The sequence below is a fragment of the Aquila chrysaetos genome, chromosome 5, assembly GCF_900496995.4.
Source record: "Aquila chrysaetos chrysaetos chromosome 5, bAquChr1.4, whole genome shotgun sequence".
Taxonomy (NCBI): Eukaryota; Metazoa; Chordata; class Aves; order Accipitriformes; family Accipitridae; genus Aquila; species Aquila chrysaetos.
Window position 1 is genome coordinate 13,823,770 of NC_044008.1, and position 25,797 is coordinate 13,849,566.

The window sequence follows — 25,797 nt, forward strand, 5'->3', positions numbered from 1 at the left end:
TATCACTCTATCATTGTTTGAGTATCTTTAAAATCCTCTAATAGTTGGCTATATTACTGTCACATAAATGTTAGACAACATGCAAAACAATATTTCTTAAAGAACAGGCACTGAATAACAGGTTTTGGCTGGAAAAGGCCTCTGGGGTCATCTAGTCCAATCTCCTGCTCAAAGCAGGGCTAACTTCAAAACTAAATTGACTTGCTTAGGGCTTTGACCAGCTGAGTTTTGGAAATCTGTTAAACTGGGGAGTCCAGCCATTGCCTTCAGGCAGGTCCTTATAAAGGAAATCCCCAAGTGGATGGGACTTCTATAGGTATGACTGCTATAAACTTTTCTCTGTCATTTCCATAAGACTAATCCAAGAATGTGCTTCCCCTTCTCTCCATCCAACGTAAGCCCATCCTTCACGGTGTCTGTTGACCTTGCAAAAGGAACCCCTTCACAGAACCCAGAGATCTTGAGTACAAGAACTGGTCTAACTTGTGTGAGTAATATCATTATTCATGTCTTTAAGTCATTGCATAGCCATACTTAAAAAAACCCAAACCCAAACCCAACAAATAAACCCTGAAACCATACAAAAAGAGAAAACATGATATAAAATCTAAGAACAGGAGGTAGAAAAATACTGGAAAAAATAATTATTCTGAAATCTCCTCATGTCAGAGCTCCTATGTAGTACTAACATATCAGTTATGTACCAGGTTACATGTTTAGTATCTGTGACCTCTGCTAAAATAATATAACCTTGAAAAATATCCAAGTCAACTAATTCAAGAGTAATAATAAAACTCACAGGATTCAAGCTGTATTTTGATCCCTAGTAGTGAAGTGTGGGAATCCCTTTTTTCTTCTCCAAAAGAAGGAGCTTTACAAGAGGTTAAAATCCAAATTTTATAATCGTAGCTTGGTATAAGCTTTATCCTGAAGATTTCAAATTAGGTAACACAGTTTTTTAATAAATACACAGAGAGAGAAATAAAAGAAAGTTGGAACAAGTAGGGTTGTTGGAAAAGATAACTTTCCTACAATTATATTTGAGAAAATCCCACTTTTATAGCTCTCATTTAGGAATAGAAATCTCTAAGATTCTTGCATTAGGAACAGCTAGATCAATGATATTTATTAATTACTTCTGAACAAGATGAGACCTAATGTCATCAAGTTACTATAACTTCATGTAACTTCACTTTGTGTTTACTATCTCAGTCCAGCACTTGAGAATTATGTTCCCAGGCATCAATCATCAGAACTGTCTGAAGTGTGTGAAAATGCTGAGATGGAAGAGGGAAATGGGAGGTGGAATACAAGGGGATACAATGATCCTGGTACCCTGATAAAACAGCAATGTCTATCAGGTTGGTACTTGTCATTATATCAAATGCCAGTTAATAGCTGCCAAAACCATCTTCTGGCATAACACCACATTAAGACCTTTTTATATTCAAAGAGTTTTAAAATACCTTTTGCAAGAAGGCAGCATGAAACAAGAAACAAACATTTCAGGAGAAAGATGTAAAGACAGCTGGGATGATTAAGGAGAGGCAATAAGGATCTTACAGAAGGAAGAGAGGGGTCAGAAGGACTTCTGAGGCACACAGAAATCTTGCCATGACACAGGGAGACAGGGGAGCCATAGAGTATTTGTAGAGCAAAGCACAGTGGAAAGTGGAGACACAGCGCACATGGAGGAATTCAAGAATTCCTTCACAAGTTCTCTGAAGCTGGCTGTAGATGAAATGAATAGACAAATCAGTATCACAGTATTTTAGTTCAAAATTTTGGGAGAATGATTGCCAACTTCTGCAAGTGTTCACCTGACAGCAGCAGGTCTTTCTAGATTAATTATTATGCAGAATAACTATTCTGCAGAGAACATCGTATTCTGCTGTTGGACAAAATCATTACAAAACACCTATCAGCTGCCAAAGATGTAGAACCCACCTCAAATTAGTCAGTCTTGACATCATTCAGCCTTTCTCTGCTGAAAGAGAGCTTTTTATTATAAATCAAGGACAATCAAAATTAAAACTGTAATAAAATCAAGAAAAAATTTCAATAGTTTATACCAGATATCTCCAATGAAACAACCAGAGCAATTTTGCATTCCAAAGCCAGAAAGCTGACAGTTAAGAAAAATATAATTTCTTTTTATAATTGTGGTAGGAAGATGTATATAAAAATGTTGCATTGTGTGTATCTACCTGTTGAAAAGTCACTTGTCTATAAAGGTAGTGAAATTTAAACTGGCAAGTTTATGACTTTCTTCAGTGCTGTTTGGAATTCCTTCAGGAACATTTTGACTTTTAGAGAGATTTCAGCGGCTGTATTTGCTTATGGAAAAAAAAGCAATTTCATGATCCCTCCTGGAGGAGCCAAAACATTGTGAAACCACTGTAAACATCATAGATGCCAAGAAATAAACTCTGAAATACTGTACATAAACATGTATACACATTTATAAATAGAGAGCAATTTTTCATCTATAAAGAACTGCTGAATATTTTAGCATATGCATTTCATGTTTATGGCTGCTGCTGCTGCTTTATTTGCTCCTCTAAACATACTGGAAGAATTTAGACAGAGGGAAAAGCACAGTGTCAGAAACCCTAAGCAGAACAATGCCAAAACCTGAGACCTTCATGGGTGTAGGCATTTTTGTCGATACTTGTATGTGAAACATAGAGTTGACGCCAGTCAAAAAATACACTTCCTCACAGTACAGTAGTACAAAAGACTCCTCACCAAGACTCCAATTTGCTGGGTAGGGAGAGAACAAAAACAATCTTCTGAATCTGAAAAGTTTATCATATTATGTTAAGACACAACTATAGACAGCTGAGACAGAGGAAAACAATTAGCCCTAGCTAGTGTGATAAGCGCTAGTGTCCACTCCTTTTTAAGAGGGAAGGGGACAGACTGTAACAAAAGGTATGTACATTTATGGGACATCAAAATAAGTTTAGCATTCTTCAATTACCTACTACATAATTAAATTTAAAATTCAACTTATACAAAATTGGATGTACAAAGTTCAAAAAGCAAAGTGGAAAATTTGTATTTTTGCTGTATCTGATAAATAAACGGTCTAATTCAGATAGAAATGAAAGTTGGCATGATTTCTAAATTTACAGAATAGTTCAATAAATATGGATGTTTTCAAACTGTAGAACTGCAAGTAATATCACAGCCTTAATCCAACACACAGAATTGCAGAGAAAGGGAATTACAAGTCTGTTTTGGAACCTGGGTCAAATCAGGCTGAGAACTGTCTTGTGAAACAGCTTCAGGACAGCAGTAATGATAAAAGTCAGAACTCAGATTCCCAAGACTAATGCCAGCACCTTTACTTCAGTATCTCTCTAGCAAACAGCAATGTTCATACACAAGTCAGTGCAGAATCCAGATAGGTGATACTTAGCTGCACTGACTCTTTCCAGAGTGACAGATGCAAAAAGTAGTAAAATTTCATTCTGAACATGAAGAGATGCAGCTCCATGTATGAAGATGCATCAACTAGACTAATTAAGAAGACACAAAATTTATAAAAATCCCTGTTGAGGAAACTACACTTCAACTGATCGACTTCATTAACATTTACCAATGAGCCCCTTTAAACTTTATCTTAATCCCTTGCATTTATAAAATTAGAATCATAGAATCATTTAGGTTGGAAAAGACCTTTAAGATCATCAGGTCCAACCATTAACCTAACACTGCCAAGTCCACCACTAAACCATGTCCCTAAGCACATCTACACGTCCTTTAAATACCTCCAGGGATGGTGACTCAACCACTTCCTTGCGCAGCCTGTTCCAATGCCTGACAACCCTTTCAGTAAAGAAATTTTTCCTAATATCCAATCTAAACATCCCCTGGTGCAACTTGAGGCCACTTCCTCTTGTCCTATCACTTGTTACTTGGGAGAAGAGACCAACACCCACCTCACTACAACCTCCTTTCAGGTAGTTGTAGTGAGCGATAAGGTCTCCCCTCAGCCTCCTTTTCTCCAGGCTAAACAGCCCCAGTTCCCTCAGCCGCTCCTCATAAGACTTGTGCTCCAGGCCCCTCACCAGCTTCGTTGCCCTTCTCTGGACACGCTCCAGCACCTCAATGTCTTTCTTGCAGTGAGGGGCCCAAAACTGAACACAGTGCTCGAGGTGCAGCCTCACCAGTGCTGAGTACAAAGGGACGATCACATCCCTGCTCCTGCTGGCCACGCCATTTCTGATACAAGCCAGGATGCTGTTGGCCTTCTTGGCCACCTGGGCACACTGCTGGCTCATATTCAGCCGGCTGTCAACCAACACCCCCAGGTCTTTTTCCACCAGGCAGCTTTCCAGCCACTCTTCCCCAAGCCTGTAGCATTGCATGGGGTTGTTGTAACCCAAGTGCAGGACCCAGCACTTGGCCCTGTTGAACCTCATACAATTGCCCTTGGCCCATCGACCCAGCCTGTCCAGATCCCTCTGTAGAGCCTTCCTACCCTCCAGCAGATCAACACTACCACCCAGCGTGGTGTCGTCTGCAAACTTACTGAGGGTGCATTTGATTCCCTCGTCCAGATCATTGACAAAGACAGTAAACAGAACTGGCAGCAACACTGAGCCAATAATTAGAAAAAGATTCAGGTTCAGAAAAGCATCAGTAAGATTTTGATACCAGTCACACAGTCTTACCCTTCAAGCCCATGCTTTTTTAATTTCAAGGGGAAAAAAAAGTATTAAGCACATTATTTTTCTCTGCCATTGTTACAGAATTAAAGGTGTGAATTCATCATTAGAATAATATTAAACTATTTACACTGCTATTGCTGGAGGCAAAAACTACTATATGTTGAAGAGTATGTGTTAAAATAATATCTTTTCAATTACAACTTTTGTATGAATGTACATTCAAAACAATTTATAATTTCAGTCTGATAACATCAGGCCAGACTGGGAAGTCTGTGAAGTCAATTAAAACAATGAGCAGTTATTTGTGTAAGTAGTCTAACTCCAGTGGAAATATTTATGGAAGTAGCTAATTACTAGTATCACATGCAGGTTCACAACTGGACTTATAGATGGTACATTATACATTGACATGTATGGTACTTTCCTTCCTGATGGAAATTATCAGTTTCTTAATATATTCCCTCCCTCATTCTTTGCTACCACACAAATCTGATCTGTTTCAGTTAAAGCTGGGTTAGTTACATTGGTGTAGACTGACATGTAAATGCTCCAACTCACAAGAGATTTTTTTTTGTTTAACGCAAGTCTAAGGTTTAGCCAGGTTTAAACAAATGGGTGTAAGTTCACGTTAAGCTGAGCTGAGGCCATAGACATAGATCTCCTTCCACAGCCAGCTGCATCCATGGGTGTTACATATTATTTCCTTCTCTTGCAGGAGGAGATACCTTCCTCATCAACACTGATCTGCAAGAGGAACAGCTTTATGACTACTTTCTCAGGCAAAATCAGCTAAGGAAGTCTGAAAAATTTCAACCAATGTTATGAGCTCAATTGGCTAATTTTTCTGGAAGTTGCTAAGGGGCACCTTTCCCATCTGCCTGCAGGCAGCGAGGATGGCGGGAGACAGGCAGTACCCAGAGCAGGGAGGCAATGAACAGAACCTCAGATGAACAGTGAGGCATAGAATCATAGAATCATTTAGGTTAGAAAAGACCAAAAGCTGATCTAGCTCTGCGTACTTCCAGCCAACACCGGATGCCTGGGGACAGAAGAATCCACCAGTCACAGTGTGGTGATGCTTCCCTGAACTCATCCCGTCTTTGAACTCATGCAAAACTTCCATTATCTGCAAAATCCAGGGGAATGGAGATTTTCATCTTATCTCTGCATGATGTGAGCAACCAGCGCTTTTTGTTTGTTTTGAATCTGGCTCCTTGATGCCACCTAGTTCTTATACTGGATGAGTCACTGAATAATCACAACATTTCTACGCCACTAGGTTTTTTCTAACATTGTATCTTCAGTTGATAATCCTTCTTCCAGGCTGAAGAAGCCAATCTACCTGCTGTCACTGGCATGGAAGCCCTTCTCTGCCTTACACTGCCCTTGTCATCCTTCTCCAAAACTTTGCCAGTTCTACCATATCCTCTTTAAGGAGAAGGGAAGAGATGAGAGCTACAGATAATATTAATTACATAGGAGTACCATGGATTTATTCAATCACACAGTGATCTTTTCATCTCCTAAAATTTTTTATTTTCTAAATGCTTCTTTCCTAAAGTTAAAGCTTACAGTCTTGCAAGCAGCAGACCTCCTATTTTAACTGGGAAGAGCCTGTGCTTCAGCATGAAGGGACGTATCTTTAAACAACAAAGCTATGCCCACATTAAATGATCATTAAAATTAAAATTACATCACGTACAATAGGGCATTATAATATGCATGTAATTCAGAATGGATTGTTTGATTAGACTGTACAACCTCATAGACAACTACTTTGGGGGAATGAGAGCACACCGCATACCTAAACTGCTTAACAATTTCTGTTATAAGTTCCATTGTTTCTCCTTGTTTTTAAGTTTCTGCTATTTGGGATGGAATCACCCTGAGCCATACAGACTTTATCTGCTGGAGTTCTAATTAGATATGGCAGGGAGAATTTGAATGGTAAGATTTGCCACTTCCCTTTTCATGTGGTTTCCATGAGGAACTGAATTTCCTCAGAGAATTTCTGGTAGCGTGACAAACAAAAAATCCCTGAAATCCAAACCATTGTGTGCTTTGGAGACTGCCTCCCCCTGCCATTCCTGAGGAGAAATGGTTACCATCACTATACGCACCCTAAAATACCGAGGGAAAAACAAAGCATGCTTTGCCTACCCGCTGAAACCTAGACATGCTTTGAGTACTAAGGCTCAAGGAAGCAGTTCAGAAATACATCACTGAAAAAATACGAATTACAAAATACAAATAAAAGAACTAAACCAGTGTAATACAAATATTTCATAATAGAAACACATGAGAATTTTTAATAAACTTGGAAAAAATATCCTGACTACAAAATTCTTAAGCCTTATGATATGGAGGAACGCTGATAAGTAGCTAGCCCTGTGTGTGGTGAACTTTGCCCAAACGCTGGATGTTAACTCAAAGTGTTCTTGCATCTGCAGGTAGGAGCCTCAGCGTGGGTGTAACACCAGCAAGAACACTCCTGCAGGGCGGCCCCATTTTCCTGAGCAGTGAAGTCACATTATTTCTTTATTACAATTATAGCAAATGGGTGAACTTAATCCTGCCCAGGCAGACTAAGTTTATGCCCTGTGGGTACCTGAAGCAGTCTGATCTTATTCTGTGATTAATTCCAAATATAAAAGTTCAAAAAATTTATTCCTTCTACAGCCACTCCTGTATATCCTTTTTATTTAATTCCTCTTCCCTTGAAATATCTCTCTCACTTACCTTAGCCCAAAAGCACCTCTGATAATGCTTTGGCTTTAAAATCTATTCTATAACACTTTCTAATGTCCAGTTTTTGTTATTTTTTTGCATGAAATACAGAATATTCTTTGGCCTGAAACAACGCTGTAAGTAAATATATGGCAAAATATATGGCAAAATGGCTAGTAAGCATTGTAATTCACTAAGGAATCACGCAGGCATGTTGAAATTGGAGCTCTAATATAAATCTTAATTTATAAATTTGATATAGTTTTCTTTTCCTGCAAGTGACAAGTCAGAAAATTAAAGATTAAAATAAATCTCATTTTACAGTTGGACTCTGCTATGTGGAATACCAGCTGATATGGGATTGGCTGGAATTCAATCAAGAGCATTGAAATGAAACTGAATCAATATCATAGTCAAAATATAGATGGCATAAGTAAAACATGAAAAACATGAGGTTTCATATGTATGGAGAAAGAAGAACTTCTTCCTAGCAATTACTTTTATTTGTTTTCTTCAGTATTTTTAACCATATAAGTAAGCTTAGACTGTATCTAATGAAAAAAAACAACACAAAGCAGTGAAATATATACACAGGTAAGGCTTAAGCATCTTTGAATGGTTTCTTCAACAAAGTTCTCAATCATGCAAAACTTGACAATATTAAAGAAGATGCATAGCATAGTACGGAGCCCAACCTGATAAACCTCTGCCTACGCGAGGAGCATCAAATCCCAAGATACTGGACGAAAAGGAGGCAGTGGGAAAGCAGCACTAGCGTTTAAGAGGAGGTAGGAGACTATGATAAAGAACAGCAGCACTGACTGCAGGGAGAAAGCGGTGGCAGCGGTAGGTCCTACCTAACCAAAGACCTGGGATTCCCTTTGAAGAGACCGTTAGTAGAGTTATTTGTTGAATTGGCTGTCATCTAGTGGAATTACAGCACATTGCACCACACTTCTTACAGGTCTGTAATGGTTTCCCTGACAAATTATCTAACAAACATTTAGATTTGCTATTTGGTCTCAAGAGTGAGAATTTTGTAATATTTTTTCCAAAAATCAACTATTTCTGAAGATGTGAAAAAAATCATTTCTATCCCCTGTCATGTCCCAAGATATTTCTTGATACATTTTTGTCTTTCTAGAACTATTTTTCTATACTAAACTGTCATATGGCAGGCTGGCCCTTTTTGTGTTTCATTTAATGATTTTTGAGACTGAATAATGTAAACCAATGAAATAATTTAACTTGAAGGGCTTTATTGATGAATCAGAATGTTTATTAAACTTTCCACAGTGAAAATTACAGATGGACCAAAAAGCTAGGGCCATCTTATTTCCTCTTGGACACTCAGATCTCATTTCAGATTCATAATCAATGCCAGACAGTGATAAAAATGGAAAGGAGGCTAAGGAGATGAAAAGAGCTTGATGACCAAATATCACATTGCACAGCTTGCACAGTTATTTTTGGAAAAGAAGAAAAACAACACATGGAGTACAAAAGGCAGCAAATAAATAAAGTAACAGACCCAGATTTTATTATTTCTTGTGTTGCAATGTAGCTAAGACAACGCACCTTTCTGCGCGCGTTACACTCTCATTATTGGCAGTAAACTACATCTATGACAAGAATGCAGCCCCTGACTTTACATGATCTATGCCCACATCCCCTACCTCTTCTTTTTTTTAAATTATAGTACAATGATAGTGTGGACTATGAAGTCCATAAAAGTCTTTCTAACCGAATTCAGGAGTTCCCCACTTGTTTGTAAACCCTATAAGGACAATCGTCTCATGACGTATTTGTACAGAACTCAGGAAAATATTTATTTGGCTGGCTTTAGAACTGCTAGGCTGTTTGTTAACTCCTAAAAAGCAGTCACAGTAAATAACATGTTAACCAAGCTGTCTCGACAGAGACCAATTCTGGAGCTCCGCGACACCACTTTTGAAAAAACTGTTTTTCCAGCACGTCTGCCAAACTGCTTCTTCATCCTCTGACCGAGGACATTTCAATGCCTGCGGTCTCACTGTAGGCTTAAGCGTAACAAAGACCAGGCTGCCACCCGAAGCCCCGCCATTTCCCCCTTCCCATTCCTCTCTTCTCCCCTGCGTCCTCCTTGCAGGCGTTACATCCCGCGGCTGCAGAGGCTGCTGCGTCAGGGAGCTGAGCAGGCCGAAACCCAACCAGCACGGCTCTTCCATTGGAAACCGCGGCTTGGCTGCCCCACGATCAGCCCAAGGGGACGACGGAAAAGGCCCTCACGCCCTGAGGCACCTCGTATTCTCACGCACGAGATGGCACCACCCCACCACCACCGGAGCGGGGGGAAGACTCCCGGCACCCAGGGAGGCGGGCGGGCCCCGGCCCACCCGGGACTCCTCGAACAGGACTGAGGCGGCCCCGCGGCCCGCCGCCGCTGGACTCGCTTCCCACCTCTACGTTAGGGCCGCGGTTTTGCCTCCCCCGACCCCGGTCCCGGCCCCGGACGCCGCAAGTCCCTCCGGGCCGCAGAGCCCCCGGCCCGCCGCAGGGCCCTACCTGTGCGGCCGCGGCCGGCCCGGCCCGGCCCGGCCCCGCCTCGCCTCGCCTCGCCGGGCGGCGTCCCCCGTCCCTATGGCGACGCCGGCTGGCCGCCTTCGGCCTCCCTCGACCGCCCCCGGCCCTCACCCTCGCTTCTGATTGGCTTTAGCGTCCCGCCCCGCTGCCCAATAGCAGCAAGCTACGGAAATGCTCCGCCTTCCCCCTTGGCTGATAGGCCGATGAGGACGGCTGGCGTCGCCCGTTTTCCGGTGACTGTAGTTCTTTCCGCCCACTGGCGAACCACGACTCCCAGGAGCCTCCTGGGTGGGCGGGGCTGGCGCCTGTCGCTGCCCGGGCGCGCGCCAGCGGCCGCCGCCTGTTTACCGGCCGCCCCGGTGCCTCTCCCCGCCTGCAGCAGCGTCACGTGACTTGGCGGGGCGCGGCGGGGGGGGGGTAACGGCCGTCCGCCGTGAGGAGCGGCTCCCTGCCCCGTCGCGTCCCGTCCCGCCTCGCCTCAGGGGGCTTCTGTCGCGGCTCCCCGGGGCCCCGGCGGGCGGCATGAGGGCACTGCCCGCGCGCTGGGGGCCTCTGGCGGTGCGGGCGGCGGGCGGGTGGTGGGGGCCGCCCGCCCCCCGCCGCGGCTGCAGCGGCTCCGCCGAGGCCGGCGGCCGTAAGCCCCTTCAGGAGTGGGCGCTGGCGGTCAGCCCGCGGGGGCGGCTGCGGGTGCGGCTGCCCTGCCAGGTGAGCGTCCGCCCGCTGGACCCGCAGCGCTACCCGGGCGCCGACCGCGTTCTGGTGGCCGTCAGCGGCGCCGGCGGCAGCCCCCCGCCCCGCGGCTGGCAGCAGGACCGCGTCCGGGTGGAGTACGACGAGGCGCTGGAGCAGATGGCGATCGTCGCGGACGGCGTGGACAGCAAGACCGCCGTGGACGTCAGGACGCCCGTGAAGTTCGGTGGGTGAAGCGGCGGCGGGGGTCCCTCGGCGGGAGAGGCGGCTGCGCGGCCGGCTGTCAGCCCTCTGCTTGCGGCGTGCTGGCACGGGGAGCCCGCGGGGAGAGGGGTCGGTCCCTCAGGCGGTGGCGCTCACCGGGGCCTGTGCTGGCTCCGCTGCTGCTCCGGTGGAAGCGCTGTTGGCAGCGGGTATTCGGAAATGGCGTCGTGCCCCCTCGCGTTAAGGAGGTTCGAAGCGTCCCGGTTTTTTCTGTGTTTCCTCGCTTCTTCGGTGTTTGCGTAGATGATTTGTTGCTGACCTTCTTGTCAGCAAGAGTTAATGCTGAAACTTCTGCTGTTGAGTGGTAGTTACAACGCACGCTTTTATTTTTGCCCTGACAGCTGGTGTTCCAGAAAAGATGTAACTGCAGCCCAGCTGGGAGACAGCAGTCCTCAGTATGTGCTATGCACACCTGCAGTTGAAAGGTTGTTCCCAGTAGGGTTGTTGGATCTACCAGCTCCATTGGTGGTTGTTACGCTGAGAGGCCATCCACAGGGATCAAAAACGTTTGGAAGGTAACAATGCAGATGAAATGCCAAGAAGGGCTCCCTTGTCTAGTGGAAGTCTTACATTATCTCTTTGGACACAAAGCAAAAATCTATGCAGGGTTTCTGGTAAGGAACCTACAAACAACTTGGGAGAGCAGCTGTAGTGGCTGAAACCAATAAACAACTGTGCTGGACTGAAATACTGGCAGGGAAGGAAAAGGGCAAGCTTGCTAGGATAATTCCCCTCAGGGAGCTGAGGTTTAGGAAGTACTTGACCCAGAGAGATTTGTGTTTAGTCATTGATGTGGGTTTTTTTTCCTATGGATTTGTGCCGTTGCCTGTACAGTGCAGAGTAAGTTTCACCATGCTGGAAAAACTTTTCAGCGTACAAAAAACACGGTCCTTTGGTTTGCTTCAAGTGGTTGTTCAAGACTGCTGCTTTATTTCATTTAATGCTCTGCTGCAGTTTTGGTATGAGAAATGGTGAATAATCTCATTCTACTTATGCTTCATACAGGTCATCTATGACTTTTGTAGAGTGTGGTGTTATATTCTCTTGGTTCCAGCTTTTCCAAACCCTTACAGCAAAGACATTCTGCACCTTTTATCTTCTCTTATGTTTTTTTTCCTGTATCTTGAATTTTGCTATGTTGTTTTTTGATTTTTGGGGTTGGGGTTTTTTTTTCATGTTTTCATTTAGAAGGACTTGAACTGTATATCATTCAAAATGGAGAAGTGCTATGGATTTATCACAGCAGTATTCTCTTTCATTTTCTAGTCTTACTCATCCCTATAATTTACTACATTTTTTTTCTTTTTTTGAGCACTGTTGATAACTGAAGGCGTGTTTCTTAAATATGTTTACCAAAACTTATGGTCTCTTTTGTTTCCTAACAACTAATATACAACTAATATAGAGCCAAACATTCTGTAAATAAAATCAGGGGCTTCTCCTCTTCCTTGCCCTCAGTGTGCCTTACTTTGTCTATGTTAGAATAGGCATACTGATTTGTACCATGAGTCTAGCTAGCCCGCTGTCCTGTCTCCAGCAGTAGTCATAAACAGGTGCTCAGGGAAGAGTAAGAACAGGACAAACATGCATGATACTTCATCTAAGTGTTCTCTTAGCTGTCAGCTCTTTTCAGTTTGGGGGATTTTCTGAGCCTGATACAGCTCAGCCCCTCAGTGGATCTCTCTTCCGAGTGTCCACTTAAACATGTAAACAGATTCAGGGTGGGAGCTTCCTGGCAAACTCCATGCCTCGTGGCAAAAAGTCCCACAAGGCATACCATCCATTCAAATTCTTGCTGTTTTATCATTTGAGTAAGTGGTATTCCAAGGTCTCTCTGCATTTTGTCAGTGAGTTTTTAACTAGTCTGAATAATTCAGTGTCACTGATGAAACTTTTCAACCTTGGTATTTGTGCTGATTTCCAAATTCATGTAGTATTGAAGATGAAGCACAGTTTACACCTAAAAGACAATACAGGACTAAGCGTTTTGTTAAAGACATCTGAAAATCCAAGTTCATTCTCTTAAACAAATCAACTGTTACCTATGTATTCATTGACTCTTTCACTGAACTGTAGCAGGACTGTCTTCTCCAGGAGACTTTTGTAGTTTTGACTCTTCCCTAAGAATTGTCAGTTACATTCTTACAGCTGTTTTTTTTTCTTTCCTGCTTGGCAAGTGCAAAGATTACCTTGGCTTGTCGGTAGTACATTCAGAGAGTCCATCTCAGGATTACAGACAATCAAACCGAAACCCAGCATCTCATTTATCACCCTTCATTTCTCTGGTACCAGGTCTATCTGGTTACTGTAGCTGTTAGTAATTTAATATTTCAGTTTCTTCAGGATCTCTGAGTGACTATTATGTGTTACTCCAGACTTGGTTACTCTCGGGGGGTAGAATTCATTGTATTAAGATCTGGAGAATCTCAGCCTTCATAAAGAGTTTCAATGTGGGGAACCTTCCCAAAAGGTCTCAATAATGAATCCTGATTGATGGAAAAAAAAAATCATTTAGCTTTTGTCCTGTCTTTTGAGATTCTTATGATAGTCTGAATGTCAACCACCCCTGCAGACTGTCTTACAGCCTTCCTTCTTGAAGTAGGTTTCTAAGCTGTTCCATCTGGGTTTGTGGTAAGCTCATGCAATTCAGGTTCCCTGGACAGTCTGTGGATTATAGCCCCCTTCTACTAGTTGCTGTTTGTCACCCCATAATTAGCATGATGTTAGTATTGTCAGTTCATGCTGTTATCCAGGCAAATCCAGAGAAATATTTCCTAAAATATAAATATTTTTTTTGTACTCGGTGAAGTAGAATTGCTACTTGCCAGTGAGGTTCTACTTTGTGTCCATTCAGCTCTGGTTTGGTTTTTGGGTTCTCTGAGTAGTAGTTTGTGCTTGGGTTGTTCCTCTTCTTTATTTAGGAAAGAATTATCCATTAAACATCATTGCATAAGCAAAAGATCTTATCCCTTGTAAAAACATATCTCAAAACAGAAAGAAACTGTTGTTGCTCTGCAAGTACTTTGGCTTTTCTCTGGCCTTCCTTGAATGCGTGAGGAGGATGTAAACTCTGTTCTGTTTAGACTGTTTTATCTGAGCTCTCTTTCTGTCACTCAGCTGTAAGAAGTTGAGAAGTTGATGTGAATGTCTTTACAGTATTCTAGCTTCTTTCTTCATTTTGGAAGTGAAGGCATTTCATAACAGCTTTTGCAATTTAGGTTGGAGCTTATCTTGGAGGCTCTAAGTTAGGTAAAACTCCTTAGACCCCGAAGAGCATGTGCAGAAGATGCTAGATGATAAGCTTAAGTATGCATTTTAAACCAAAAGCAACTTGTAAGCAGCCCAGTAGGGCAAGTACTAAAGGATCCTCTATTTCTGTCTTAGTGTCTAGTTTTATGCTGTGTATAGTCTTTCAATATCATGCACAATCTGATAATCCTCTCTGATACATTTAACCTTCAAAGATGATAGATGTCAATGAATTTCTGTTTATTCTAGATTACTTATTTTTCTTCTGGTCACGTGTATATGTTAGCTATTTATTCCAGGGACAGTGTAGGCACATGGCTGTAGGTTCGCAGTCTGCTTAGCACATAGAGCCCTGTGTCTTGGCATGTCGAACTGCATGTGCTAATTAAACCTGAAACCAGCTCTTTGATTTCTGGTTACTGTACATTGTCGGAGTACTCAGAAGTAAACCCAACTGAGGCCTTGCATAACCAGAATTTGAGAATCATCCGTCCTGTTTTACCATGTTTTGCTGTTCTTATGTTTTGCTTTAGTACATACATATTGTATTAGAATCATAGGATAATCTGGGTTGGAGGGGACCTCAGAAGGTTTCTAGTTTAACCTCTGGTTCAAAGCAGGGTCAGCTCCAAGGTCAGAGGAGGCTGCTCAGGATTTTATCCAGTCTGGTTTTGAAAACATCCAAGAACGAAGACTATACAACCTCCTTTGGCAAACCGTTCCAATGCTTTTTCCATATTGTACCCTGGTGAAGAGAACAGAGGCTTCGAAGTCAAGGAGGAGAATCTTGAGTGTTGAAGTGGTAGCCAAGATTCATCGAGTAGAATACCAAAGCTCTGTCCCCTCTGGCACAGGATCAAGCACTCCTGGGCTAGGCCTACTTGTAAGCTAGTATGTTTTTTTATTATTGATTCTCTCCTTCGGAAAGCTTAACTTAACTAGCTTAACTAATTCCAATTAGTCTTATTTAAGTCCCTGAGATCACTTAGCTGTTTGGCTAAACACTGTAGATACTTGTGGAACTAAGCCAACCGAATGGATGTATGGGCCTTGAAGGTTTCTGTGAATTACCAAATTCATAATTTTATGGTATCACTTAAACAATTTTTATGCCTACTTATATGAGGGGAGAACCTAAGCTCCTGGGACTGCTTGTTTCTGCTTTTTATGTTAGTGGAAAGCGAATGTGAATGTTTTCAACAGTGTATTTTTCTGAAGTCTTAACATTTTAATGAGTTGGAAAAAAAGGTCATCAGTGTCTAGTCCTAAGTATGGCAGAGTTACAGCCTCAGAGTAGCAGATGCTATAATCTGACGCTCTCAATAAATAGTTTTTCCTGGACTGAATTATTTTACATGCATGCTTACTTACTGGTAAGCTTCCTCTGAGCAGAGAAGTAGATCATCATGAAGTACTTCTAGTAGTCCAGGGCTGCTGAGTCACTTAAAATAAGTAATTTTCCAGTCTATTTCAAATATTACAGCTTAAGGTGGTATTTCTGGGGTACCCCTGCCTACATTCTGATACCAAAGTTCTTTTTTTCCCTATGTACCTTTATTTCCAATACAAATCCTTTGCACCTCAGAGACCTTCATGCATTTTTTGAGGTTTGTGTGGCTTCAACCCTCATCTTTGCTAAGGGGGATTCAAGCTAGCTATTTTTGGAGCTTTGGCACTGAAACATTGTATCCTGTTCCTTGTTGCTTGTTAAAATTTCTTTAGCAATGTTATCCAGCTTTTAGCTTGCCTCTTTGTGGAGTCATTTATCCTTGCTTCAGGAAGCCTGTTTGTGAGACAGAGGCGTTCCATTACTTGTCCACTAATTTTTGGTATATCAAGGCTAGCAAAGCACTGTGACTCTGCAGAGGATTAAGGCACAAAGTATGTCTCCAGGAATCCCTGGTGTTTTTTGACAGCATGCTCATGAATCCCTAGACTTGGGTGTCCTCTTTTGACACCCATCTTTGATACAGCTAGGATTACACTACTAATCTACCTTTCAAATGATGGCCATAATATGCCCTGCAGGATCAGCAGTTTTTAACCTTATACTTGTAAAAGTCTTACTAAGTTGGTATAATGGCTAAACTGACTGCTCTTAAGCCTTTTCCTCACCCCTTTTGACAGAAACAATAAGGGCAAGAGGGTATCAAGTTGATTGAATTCAAAGATTTGCACAAGCAAACTGGCTTTTAGACCTGTCTCTTCTCAGAAAGCGAAATAGAAAAAGTCTCAGATGTAGATCCTCCCAAGGACTGTGCAGTTTTCCAGTGGGTGAATTGAGCAGTTTTGAGCAAGACAGCTTGTATTTCAAAAATAATATTGCTTTCTTTTTGAACTCTACAGGTTTGTGCTGTGCAGGGACATACTGTTTCAAGTGTAGATGTTTGGAGAGTGCCTCTATTTGTGTCTCTGGGAACTGTCTTTAAACAATCCAACTGCTCCCTGAGAAGTAAAACCCTATGGAAAAGTTTTGTCTCAACTTCAGAACCTGTAGGTCAGCATCGATCAAATTGAAATAGCTCAGATACCACTCAGATGTTTTTAGTCTGATGAAACCGTCTAGGCTTTAACAACATAAAACCTTGTGGAGCTGGCCCTTGAGTCTCTGATGATAGTCACCAGTCCAGTTTGCTAGGTTTTGTGGTTTTACATGCCTCAAAGCCTATCTTAGAGTTTACTTTAAATTTAAGAAACATACAGTTTGATTAAAATCTCTTTCTTGGAAGTCTTCTGTGAAGATGCTAAGAAAATAATATCTGCAAATAAAACTGCTTTCTGGAAAACCTGCTTATCCAGTCCTCCTCTTCTAGCCCTCTTTCTTAGGGAATTGTTACCTGCAAACACAGTCAGCATCCTTCACTAAATTTAACCTCTTAGCTTACTGTGGCAATAAGGTAGCACTCTTGCAGCAAAGATCTAATGTGTTTTATCTTTGCTTCTTGGATTCTCCTGGCTTGTTAGGTGGAAAAACTTCCCTTTGTTGTGAATTGGAGCTCTCAATCTCTTGTCTTCATCTGCAAGCTACTGTCATCATGGTTGCAGCGTTTGTCCTGAGCAGCAGCGTGACAGTATTGATCTTCAGCCTCTGCTGTGTTGCAGAGTGTGTTATACATACTCTGATTCTCCTTCTCATATTTCATGTCACCTTAACAGCTAGTGGAGGTGGAAGAAAGACTTTCACAGGTGTTTCAGTGAAAGTTTCTTTCCCAGATAATCTCCTTTTATTTAGAGAGTAATAGGCTCACTATCTCTCTCTTAGTCCTTCAGTTATGTGTCTTGCAGCAAACACTTCTGACTCCTGTTCAGTTTTTCTTTTCTCCTTTGTGTTTTTTCCTTAGAAGAGCAAAACCACTTTTTTCCTCTCCTGCCTTTACCTTTTGCCAGTTGTTATGGTGGTCATTTGTATAAATTATTATTAGTATAGTCAGAATCCCTAGACTGCACATTCTCAAACTTCTTCCTGGTTCCTTAAACTCAGGGTGAGCTCAAGTGGCAGAAAAAGGCTTTTGCTGCTCCTGCGTGAAGCATTATGAGCCCATAAATTACTACCTTGATGACAGTTATCTACAAAACCTAGTGACTTTTCTTTGTGGGAGCCTATAAACAGTAATAAGGTGAGGTGATTCAGACTAGAGGCAAACATGCTTCTTCATGCCAGGAAGGTAAGACAGGCCTTCCATAAGGCTGGGGAGGAATGACACATGCAAACTCCTCTATACCTGTTCTTGTGTTATGCTGCTTGCTAGTTGAAGCAGTGTAGGTCTAAGCAAGACTGATGTATTTGTGCTGTTGAATCTTATTACTCTACATGTGGCCTCAAACAACCTGCCAACCTTCCCACCCCAAAACCCCTGTTAGGGTACCCAAATGTCTCAGTAGAATTGCTAATAGAATTGGTGACTAGGGTAGCTATGAGATGGAGGTGGAGTTTGGGAGTGGGTTAAAAAAAAAAAAAGATAAAACTTCACTAACGGACCGCACCCTGCTGATTCCTTGCCAGAGGTTACAGTCACTCTGCTGCCAAGAGGCAATGTTCTCTTGAAGCTGGATGGCCATACACAGGCTTACAAAATTTTCAGTGTCACTTGTTGATAGTGACTAGTCATGCAATTGAAAGTATGTGGCCAAACTTTGCAAGAAGATTCTTTAGTAACAAGCTGCTTTTTCTCCCTACTGTATGTAGTTACTATATAAAGCGATCAAGTACTGTGTTAAATAGATCTAACTCTTCTCATTCTGTTGCTAATAAAACTTTTAATTCTAGATTTGGATATCAAAACATCAGGGACTGGCTGCGTGAAGATTCAGAAAATAGAATGTGATAACTGCAAAATAGAAACAGAGAAGGGGACTAGCGTCTTGCAGTCAATAAAGGTATGAAGAACCCTCCCCCACCCCATCAGTGTTTTAAAAGGGATTGTGTGGTGGAATATAGTTTAAGAACTTAATTACCAGTTCTGGAGATGAGAAGTACTCTGGTATTTCTCAGTGTTACTATGTGTGTAGCATCTCACCTTTATTTATCACATACCATTACGACACAAAGTCAATAACACTAAATGATGTGGAGTCAGAAGTCCAGGTACCTTTGATGATAGCCAAAGTCAGCAGAAAGTGACAGCAGTAAGCCTGATCTCTGTCCATCCTGCCCCTCAAAAAAAAAACCAAACCAAACCAAAAAAGACAGACTGCTATTTCCTGTCTAGTAGGTTAATAGTTATGCTTGCTCAGTTGGGACTTTGCAGTATGCTGCTTTTTTTTTCTGTGTTTTTTTTAATAATTCTGATATATCAGTGCTATTGACAAACTCTTTAGGTTAATTTTCAATCAGAAGTTACACATTACATGTCCAAAATACATGACTGAAATATATCTGATAAATACTGTATAAATCATGGTCATGACCTTGTTTCTTCAGTCTTAAGACTTCAGGTTTGCTGACATAGGCTTTTGTAGAAATAATCAAAGTATATGTCACTTAGGTGCTGTCTGGAATCAAATTCACTTGAATAATTGGGATGGTACCTGCAGGAATTGGTATAAATTCAAAAGAAGGCTTTTCAAATAGGGTAATTCCTAAGTTTAAGTATTTTTGAGATATGAAAAATCTTTCAATGTTTTTCTCTACCATGGTAATACATGATTTTATATTGCAAATATGGGAAACTGAACTTAAGGGGAAATTTAATATACAATAGAGCTAGGTTTACTCCATATTTAGTGAACTACAGATGACTTGAATCTTCCAGATTCTGTGTAATTGACCATATTACTCCTAAAAAGGTAACTAAAATCTAACAAAAAATTAACAGTACTATATGTGTTATTGCTGTCTAAAGCTTTGGTTAAAAATTACTGTTATATAGCAGCAAACAGCAGCACATGAGAAACTACATAATGTGAGAAAACAAGGTAGTTTTGGCCAGCAATAGTGACAGTAATCACAGCATGCTATCACAATTGTCAAGAATTTCTTGTGATGTCATGGAAAAAGAGGATTCTCAGGAAAGACAACTAACTAATTTCATGGGCACCTTTTTCATATATAATCTGAGATGTGAAAAGTGTTGAACTTTAAAAATTAAAAAGTCAGTTCTATTATTCTCGAGACTTCAATGAGCAATGAAACAATACTCTCTAATGAACTGAAAAGAAGGCTGCAAAGTCACCCGTTTGGGGCTCCTGAGACCAACTCCTCCACAGCCTCATTATAGTTTAGAGGAGCTTGGTGTTGCTTTTTTCCTCTGTCAACTTTGAGCCTTGCTTGATTCACAAAAATATCAGGAAGACTACAAGTGTAAAAGATGATCCTTCCCCTGTGCATGCGCCTCTATGTGCCACTACGTTGGCGGCCACAGGAAGCTTCTTTGCTGCCTTAAGCCTCAGATGAGAAGAATGGCCTTGTCCCAGAAAGCAGAAGGCATTTAATATTTAAAGTATCAAGAAAGAACTGCAAATTTCTTGTTAAAACAGAGCTTTGGTAGATTATAAGGCTTTGGCTTTTTTTAACCAAAATAGTTACCTGAAGTATTCTTTTGGGTTGTGAGTGGTGACTGATTGTCTTTGTCCTGGTTACTGTGATAGCTTCAACATATGGGAATAGAGAAGATATGTTACCACTCTTGGTTTTGTTGACTCTGAAGTAGCGAGATGAAGGTTTTGAATTAAAATTACCGACCATGCAGGTGTTTGCAAGAGGAAACAATTGTTCAATTACAGTATCTCTTAGCCATACAACCAGTTTTTAGTCTAATGTTTTTGAGAAGTACTAGTTCTAGTAAGGCAACTGTAACTCATTTTTTTTCTAATACAGGTTCAGGAATTATACTCCGTATTAGCAGAGAAGCAGAATTATTACTGAGAAGCAGAATTATTCACCTTTGGGGTTTTTTCAAAGCTACTGAAAATCTTACAGACTAGATTCTGTAGTACAGCACAAGAGCCGATTCCCCTTTAGGGAATGTGCTTTACTGAGCAAACTGAAGTGATACTGCCCTCCCCTGGATGGATTCAAGAGCTGTTTAATGTTGCTTCACTATCATGCTCTCCACAAACCTCATCGACTAGCAAAGCAGTAGACTCTTTCTTTACAGTAGAGAGCAAAAGATCGTTGATCAATGACTTTAATCCCCACGTGGCCAGATTTATTTATTTATTTATTCAAGAGCACCAGCAAACAGCTTCATGACTGCTAATTCTCTTGCCACAGACTGCAAGAAGTTGTTTGTATAACTTGTAATTCAAAAAACTTGCTGATTTTTAGTATACTGTATGGTTTCTTTACAGAATACATAGAAATTTGACATCTACTTTCCTTAATCATGCATGTTAGTAATTGAACAGAAAAGATGAGTATTCTCTATGAGTTTTCTGATGGATTTTGACTGGTACTTTTGGTGTGGTAGGCATTATCTGGCCAGTGAGATTTGTTGAGGGTTGTTTTATTGGGATGATTTTTTGTTGATTGTTGTTTTGTAATTGGCAAAAGCCCAGTTCACCCTATCCCTTCCAAGTCTCTAGGTCATCTGATAGTAGCAGTAATTCCAAAATACAGTTATGACTTCTAGGTCTTCTTCAGAGTATAGTGCTGCTTCTTTTTAATTTTTTCTCCTGCTTCTTACTACAGTCCATCAGCTTAGCAGTGACAGTGGGACCAAGGAGACCCTTCAATTTTGTTTCTGTGTTCAGCGGTTACTTCTGACTCCTTGACTGTGCCAGTGATAACAAGAATTTCCAGGTGTCTTGTGCATGGTCAGTGGAAGACCTGCCATGCTTCCTCACCACACACCATGTCTGAGCCTGATTTGTTAAAGTCCTGCACCACTGTCCTTCCTTTCTTTGAACTGAACAAGTTTTTCTGTTTTTCTCTTAACACCTGTCATGGCCTTGACAGCCTTTTACCTCTTTGTTACTCAAACCTTTCTCCCTCGCTAGGAGAAGCCCTATGACAAATTAGTGTTTCTTACTTTCAGCTAGTGGAATGTTCCCTCTTAATGAAAAAGCTACTTGACTATTATAACTTGCTGCTTCTCTCGGCAAATCCTGCTGTCTGTTAGGTGTCTCTATTGACACCTACCTCTGAAAGCCTGTTTTTTTTTTTAAGAGGATAGGGATAGTCTAATAATTCTGGAGAAGAAAGTTCAGGTACCTGTGTCTTTATCAGAGATTTTTCTATCCCAAAAATGATAGATTTAAAAAAAAAAAAAATTGAGGAAATAAGTGTGTATGTTGTGGTTTTATTTTATTTAACTATCAGCGGCCATACTGGTAAGTCATTGCTATACATAAATTCTTCTAATCTTATGAGTTCCTGTATTTTTCTCACGTTATATGCTTGGATGATTTGCTTTTTAACCATTATTCTGATAATGTGCCTAATGTAACTGCCTCAAAGGAACTGTGATGTCTGGCTGAAGCATCTAATTTAGCTTTACCCTGTTTACTGTACATGGAGAGAATCATCTATTATATTTGTATAGAAGCTTAACTGAACACCCAAGTTATTTACAACCTTTAAAAGGTCTGAAGCACTGCTGTACTCTCAAGTTAGGGGCGTTGCATTTTACTGTGGGGAAGCCTCTTAAATGAAGAGGAGGAAGCAAGACTTGGGAACACAAAAACTAAGAAACACTGCTGTAGAGTTCTTCCTGTCTTATGAAACCCCATGAAACTTCTGATTCTTGGTCTTTCATCAGAAATGTGTTGGAGCAGTATAAGTCCATGTTTTCCATATTGCAAACTTAATTTCATATATATATATATATATATATATATATATATTTTAAAAGTCCTTAATCTAGTTGTCATCTACTTAGACCTAGTTAATGCAATTTATTATCGCTTATCCAGACAGGTGTATAATAATCTACATATCTTGAATATTTCTGATATGCTTGATTGTCAAATTTAACAGATGGTGTCCTAAATTAAATAGCATCTACAGGAATAATACCCTTTTCAACAGAAACAAATATATCAAAAAATGGAAGTGGTGGTATGGGAAAATGAAGGATATGGGGGTGGGGGGAGCATATCCAGCATTAAGTATAAAAAATGCTGAATATTTTTTTAATTCTATGTCATTCCAATGTTCATGCTGGTGAACTTAAGCAAAAGAGCTTTGCTGTCGAGATATGTAGACTACTTAAAGTCAAGATTTGTTAAAGTTGCAGCTTATGAATACAGTTAGATGATTTAAATCTGATTTTTAAATTATTTTTTTCCCCTTCTCCCTTCTCACAAATGGTTGGCTTTTACTCTCAAGACCTGGTTTTTTTGTCTTTCTGAGATTAGTTTGTGTGTATTTCTGTACATGTTTTTTCTCTGTCAGTTGTATGCAACAGCTGAAAGGTATGAGGGCTATAGCGTTTTTTGACTTGAAACATGGTTTCTTTGTGAAAAACTTGAGACTGTAATGCAGATGTGTGCAAAATACCTAACTTGAATTCGAATCTGTTTGGAGTGAAACACTGTAGGATCTGGTTGTACTTGCAGGCCTCAGGTTTGCACTGGTATGCATCCACAGAAGCTTTTGGGTATTCATAATACTCCAAGCATAAGTAGCTCTGTGGTGTGTTTGTGTGTATATATATGATTATCCTACAGACTTCTGTGACACTGTAGGTTCCAGATCACTGGAAGGTTTTGCTAGTTCATTTCTCGCTGCCAGCTCGTGTTTCTCATCTGCTGCAGCACTGGGTATATGCATACCTTGGTTTCTGGATGGAATATAAATAAAATACAAAGTTCCCTCTTTCTTCCCCTGCTGCTTATTTTAATATATACTGAGTAAATGTTTTTCTAGTTCAAAAAAACAAATCAAAACAAAAAAACCCACCTGTATTGAGAATAAAAGGTTCCTCAGCATCATTCTTTCCCTTGTGTTTCGGTTACAAAGAAAGGTGACTTGTTTTGAGTTTGACTCCACTGGAAATAAACAGCACATTTGGCAATCACCTGAGAAGAAACCTTTACAGTAAAATGGAAGTTTGTGATCCAAGGTGGTTATTGTGGTACAGCTTGAAAAAATGCTTTGCGTATTGTTTTCTAAATATGATTATTCTAACCATATGGCTTTTAAACTTTTTTTTCAGAGCCATAAAATTGATATACGGACAAATGGTGGCAAAGTAATTGGTCTTGGAACACTTTATGGAAATACAGATATTCGTGCAACAGAGAAGGGTGTAAGTAAGAAGTAAAACTTTGTCTTCAATGGCTTATTCAGCTTGTCTGTTGCAAAATGACTAAATTTTGGGAGTGAGCTGAAGAATATTTAATGACCCTCATTGGTTGATTGTCATTTCACTGTTAACTTAAATTTGTCTGGTTAATTATACTATCTTATCTTATACTTGATTTGGATTAGTAAACAGGCTCCACAGAAAGAGCAGGAATAAGCATGTGATCATTCCATCAGTACAGAGGTTGTGCTAGCTCATACAGCTCATAAGCTTTAATTATGTAGACCCTCACAACCCTTTTAAACTTTTTACTTGGCTGATATCTAGGCACCTGGATTCTACAATAGGCCAATGAGTTTTAGTCTCTCATGAATAGTGGCTTGATATTTGTACATGCTGTACGCTTCCAGCATTATATGGTTGTAAGAACGGAAGAGTAGAAGGTTTGCATATTTCTTTGCAGCTGAGGAAATATAATCACATAATTTTGAGATGCAACGAGAAGAATCATGACCAGCAATAGAGTTTCATAGAGAAATAGCTTGCTTTTTTCAGCAGATGGCAGTATAAGACAAACATCATACTACTCTAATCTGGTTTGGTTTCTTGCCATAAGGAGTCAACTCTCCATTATTTAAAATAATGTAGAGCTAGACTCCCTTCCATAATGCTACAGTTCTCGTACCCAGTCTGGCTTTTGGGCTCAACTTGAATGTTTAGGCATCATAATATCCATGCCACTGGTTGCCTTAGGACTCATTAGATCTGAAGCATTGCTATATGAACATGTGGAGCCAAGTCAAGTCTGGAAGTAGCTTGGATGCATGCAATACTCTGTCAGAATCAATAGATACCCTTAAAACCAGCAGCACTGGAAAGAATCAGAAAGAGTGCAGGTAGTTCTCCCTAGCCAAGGATAGAACTGAGATCAAGCTATTAAGTTCTAGGAGTCCAAAATCACCTGTGTGAAGTGCCATTTGGCACTGTTCTACACCTTGTAGGCTGGGTTCTGAGATCATATGTTCGCTTACACTGAGCCAGCTGTGAGCTGTTCTTAACATCTCTCTGTAAACTAAGAAACTTGCCATTGGATTTTCCAAAAACTGCCAACATTAAATTACCTGCATTTCTTTGTAGTGGATGCTAGCCTGCCTTTTATGTACAGAAGAGCCCAGAGGCTGCTGTAGCTGTACTATTGTTGGGGATTGTTTAGTCTGGAGAAAAGGAGGCTGAGGGGAGACCTTAGCGCTCTCTGCAGCTACCTGAAAGGAGGTTGTAGCAAGGTGGGTGTTGGTCTCTTTTCCCAAGTAACAAGTGATAGGATGAGAAGTGGCCTCAGGTTGTGCCAAGGGAGGTTTAGATTGGATATTAGGAAAAAATTCTCCACCGAAAGGGTTGTCAGGCATTGGAACAGGCTGCCCAGGGAGGTAGTTGAGTCACCATCCCTGGAGGTATTTAAAGGACGTGTAGGTGTGGTGCTTAGGGACATGGTTTAGTGGTGGGCTTGGCAGTGTTAGGTTTACAGTTGGACTCAATGATCTTAAAGGTCTTTTCCAACCTAAATGATCTATGATTGGTATTTCTGCATGAACATTACTTCATCCCAGCAAGACCTCCCAGCGTAAAGCAGAGTGGGTAAGGTCTGACTGTGACATGCTCTCTTGATGTCACAGTTGGACTGATCAGTGCTAATTGATTGGCAGTTCCCTTGGGACTATTACTAGTTAGTGGAGTTAGGTTCCATCCTAAGCCACTAGTAGCCACAGGGAGTGGAATAGGGCAGAGGTAGTTTACAGGTTTCTTGGTGTGTCATCCATCTTCCTGCAGAGGGCTTCTGTTGGAGGGATCTGAAAACTGGAATCCTTGCATTCTACCAGTGAATAAGATTGGGTGCAATCTAGGAAGTGCTTTGACTGCTGTGGATTCATGCTGTTCACAAC

At 41.0% G+C, this 25,797-nt stretch overlaps 2 protein-coding genes across 5 annotated transcripts in view; one reads left to right on the top strand and one right to left on the bottom strand.

Annotated features, from left to right (window-relative positions):
* The window catches only part of CCDC146 (coiled-coil domain containing 146), an 82,180-nt gene extending 72,112 nt beyond the window's left edge, over nt 1–10,068 (bottom strand). For 2 of the 4 annotated variants that reach the window (XM_030013559.1, XM_030013556.1), the window contains exon 1: nt 9,951–10,068. The gene's annotated coding sequence lies outside the window, so the exon portion shown is untranslated. Of the gene's footprint in view, nt 1–1,947; nt 1,988–9,950 lie in introns of all 4 variants that reach the window. The other 2 variants (XM_030013558.2, XM_030013557.2) reach the window with 2 other exon arrangements.
* A 311-nt stretch (nt 10,069–10,379) lies between these two features.
* Nucleotides 10,380–25,797, top strand: part of FAM185A (family with sequence similarity 185 member A) — a 48,869-nt gene continuing 33,451 nt past the window's right edge. The window contains exons 1-3 of the mRNA XM_030013578.2: nt 10,380–10,884; nt 18,439–18,548; nt 23,768–23,860. Coding sequence (XP_029869438.1) covers nt 10,491–10,884; nt 18,439–18,548; nt 23,768–23,860 — 597 coding nt within the window. The 5' untranslated portion in view covers nt 10,380–10,490. The remainder of the gene's footprint in view (nt 10,885–18,438; nt 18,549–23,767; nt 23,861–25,797) is intronic.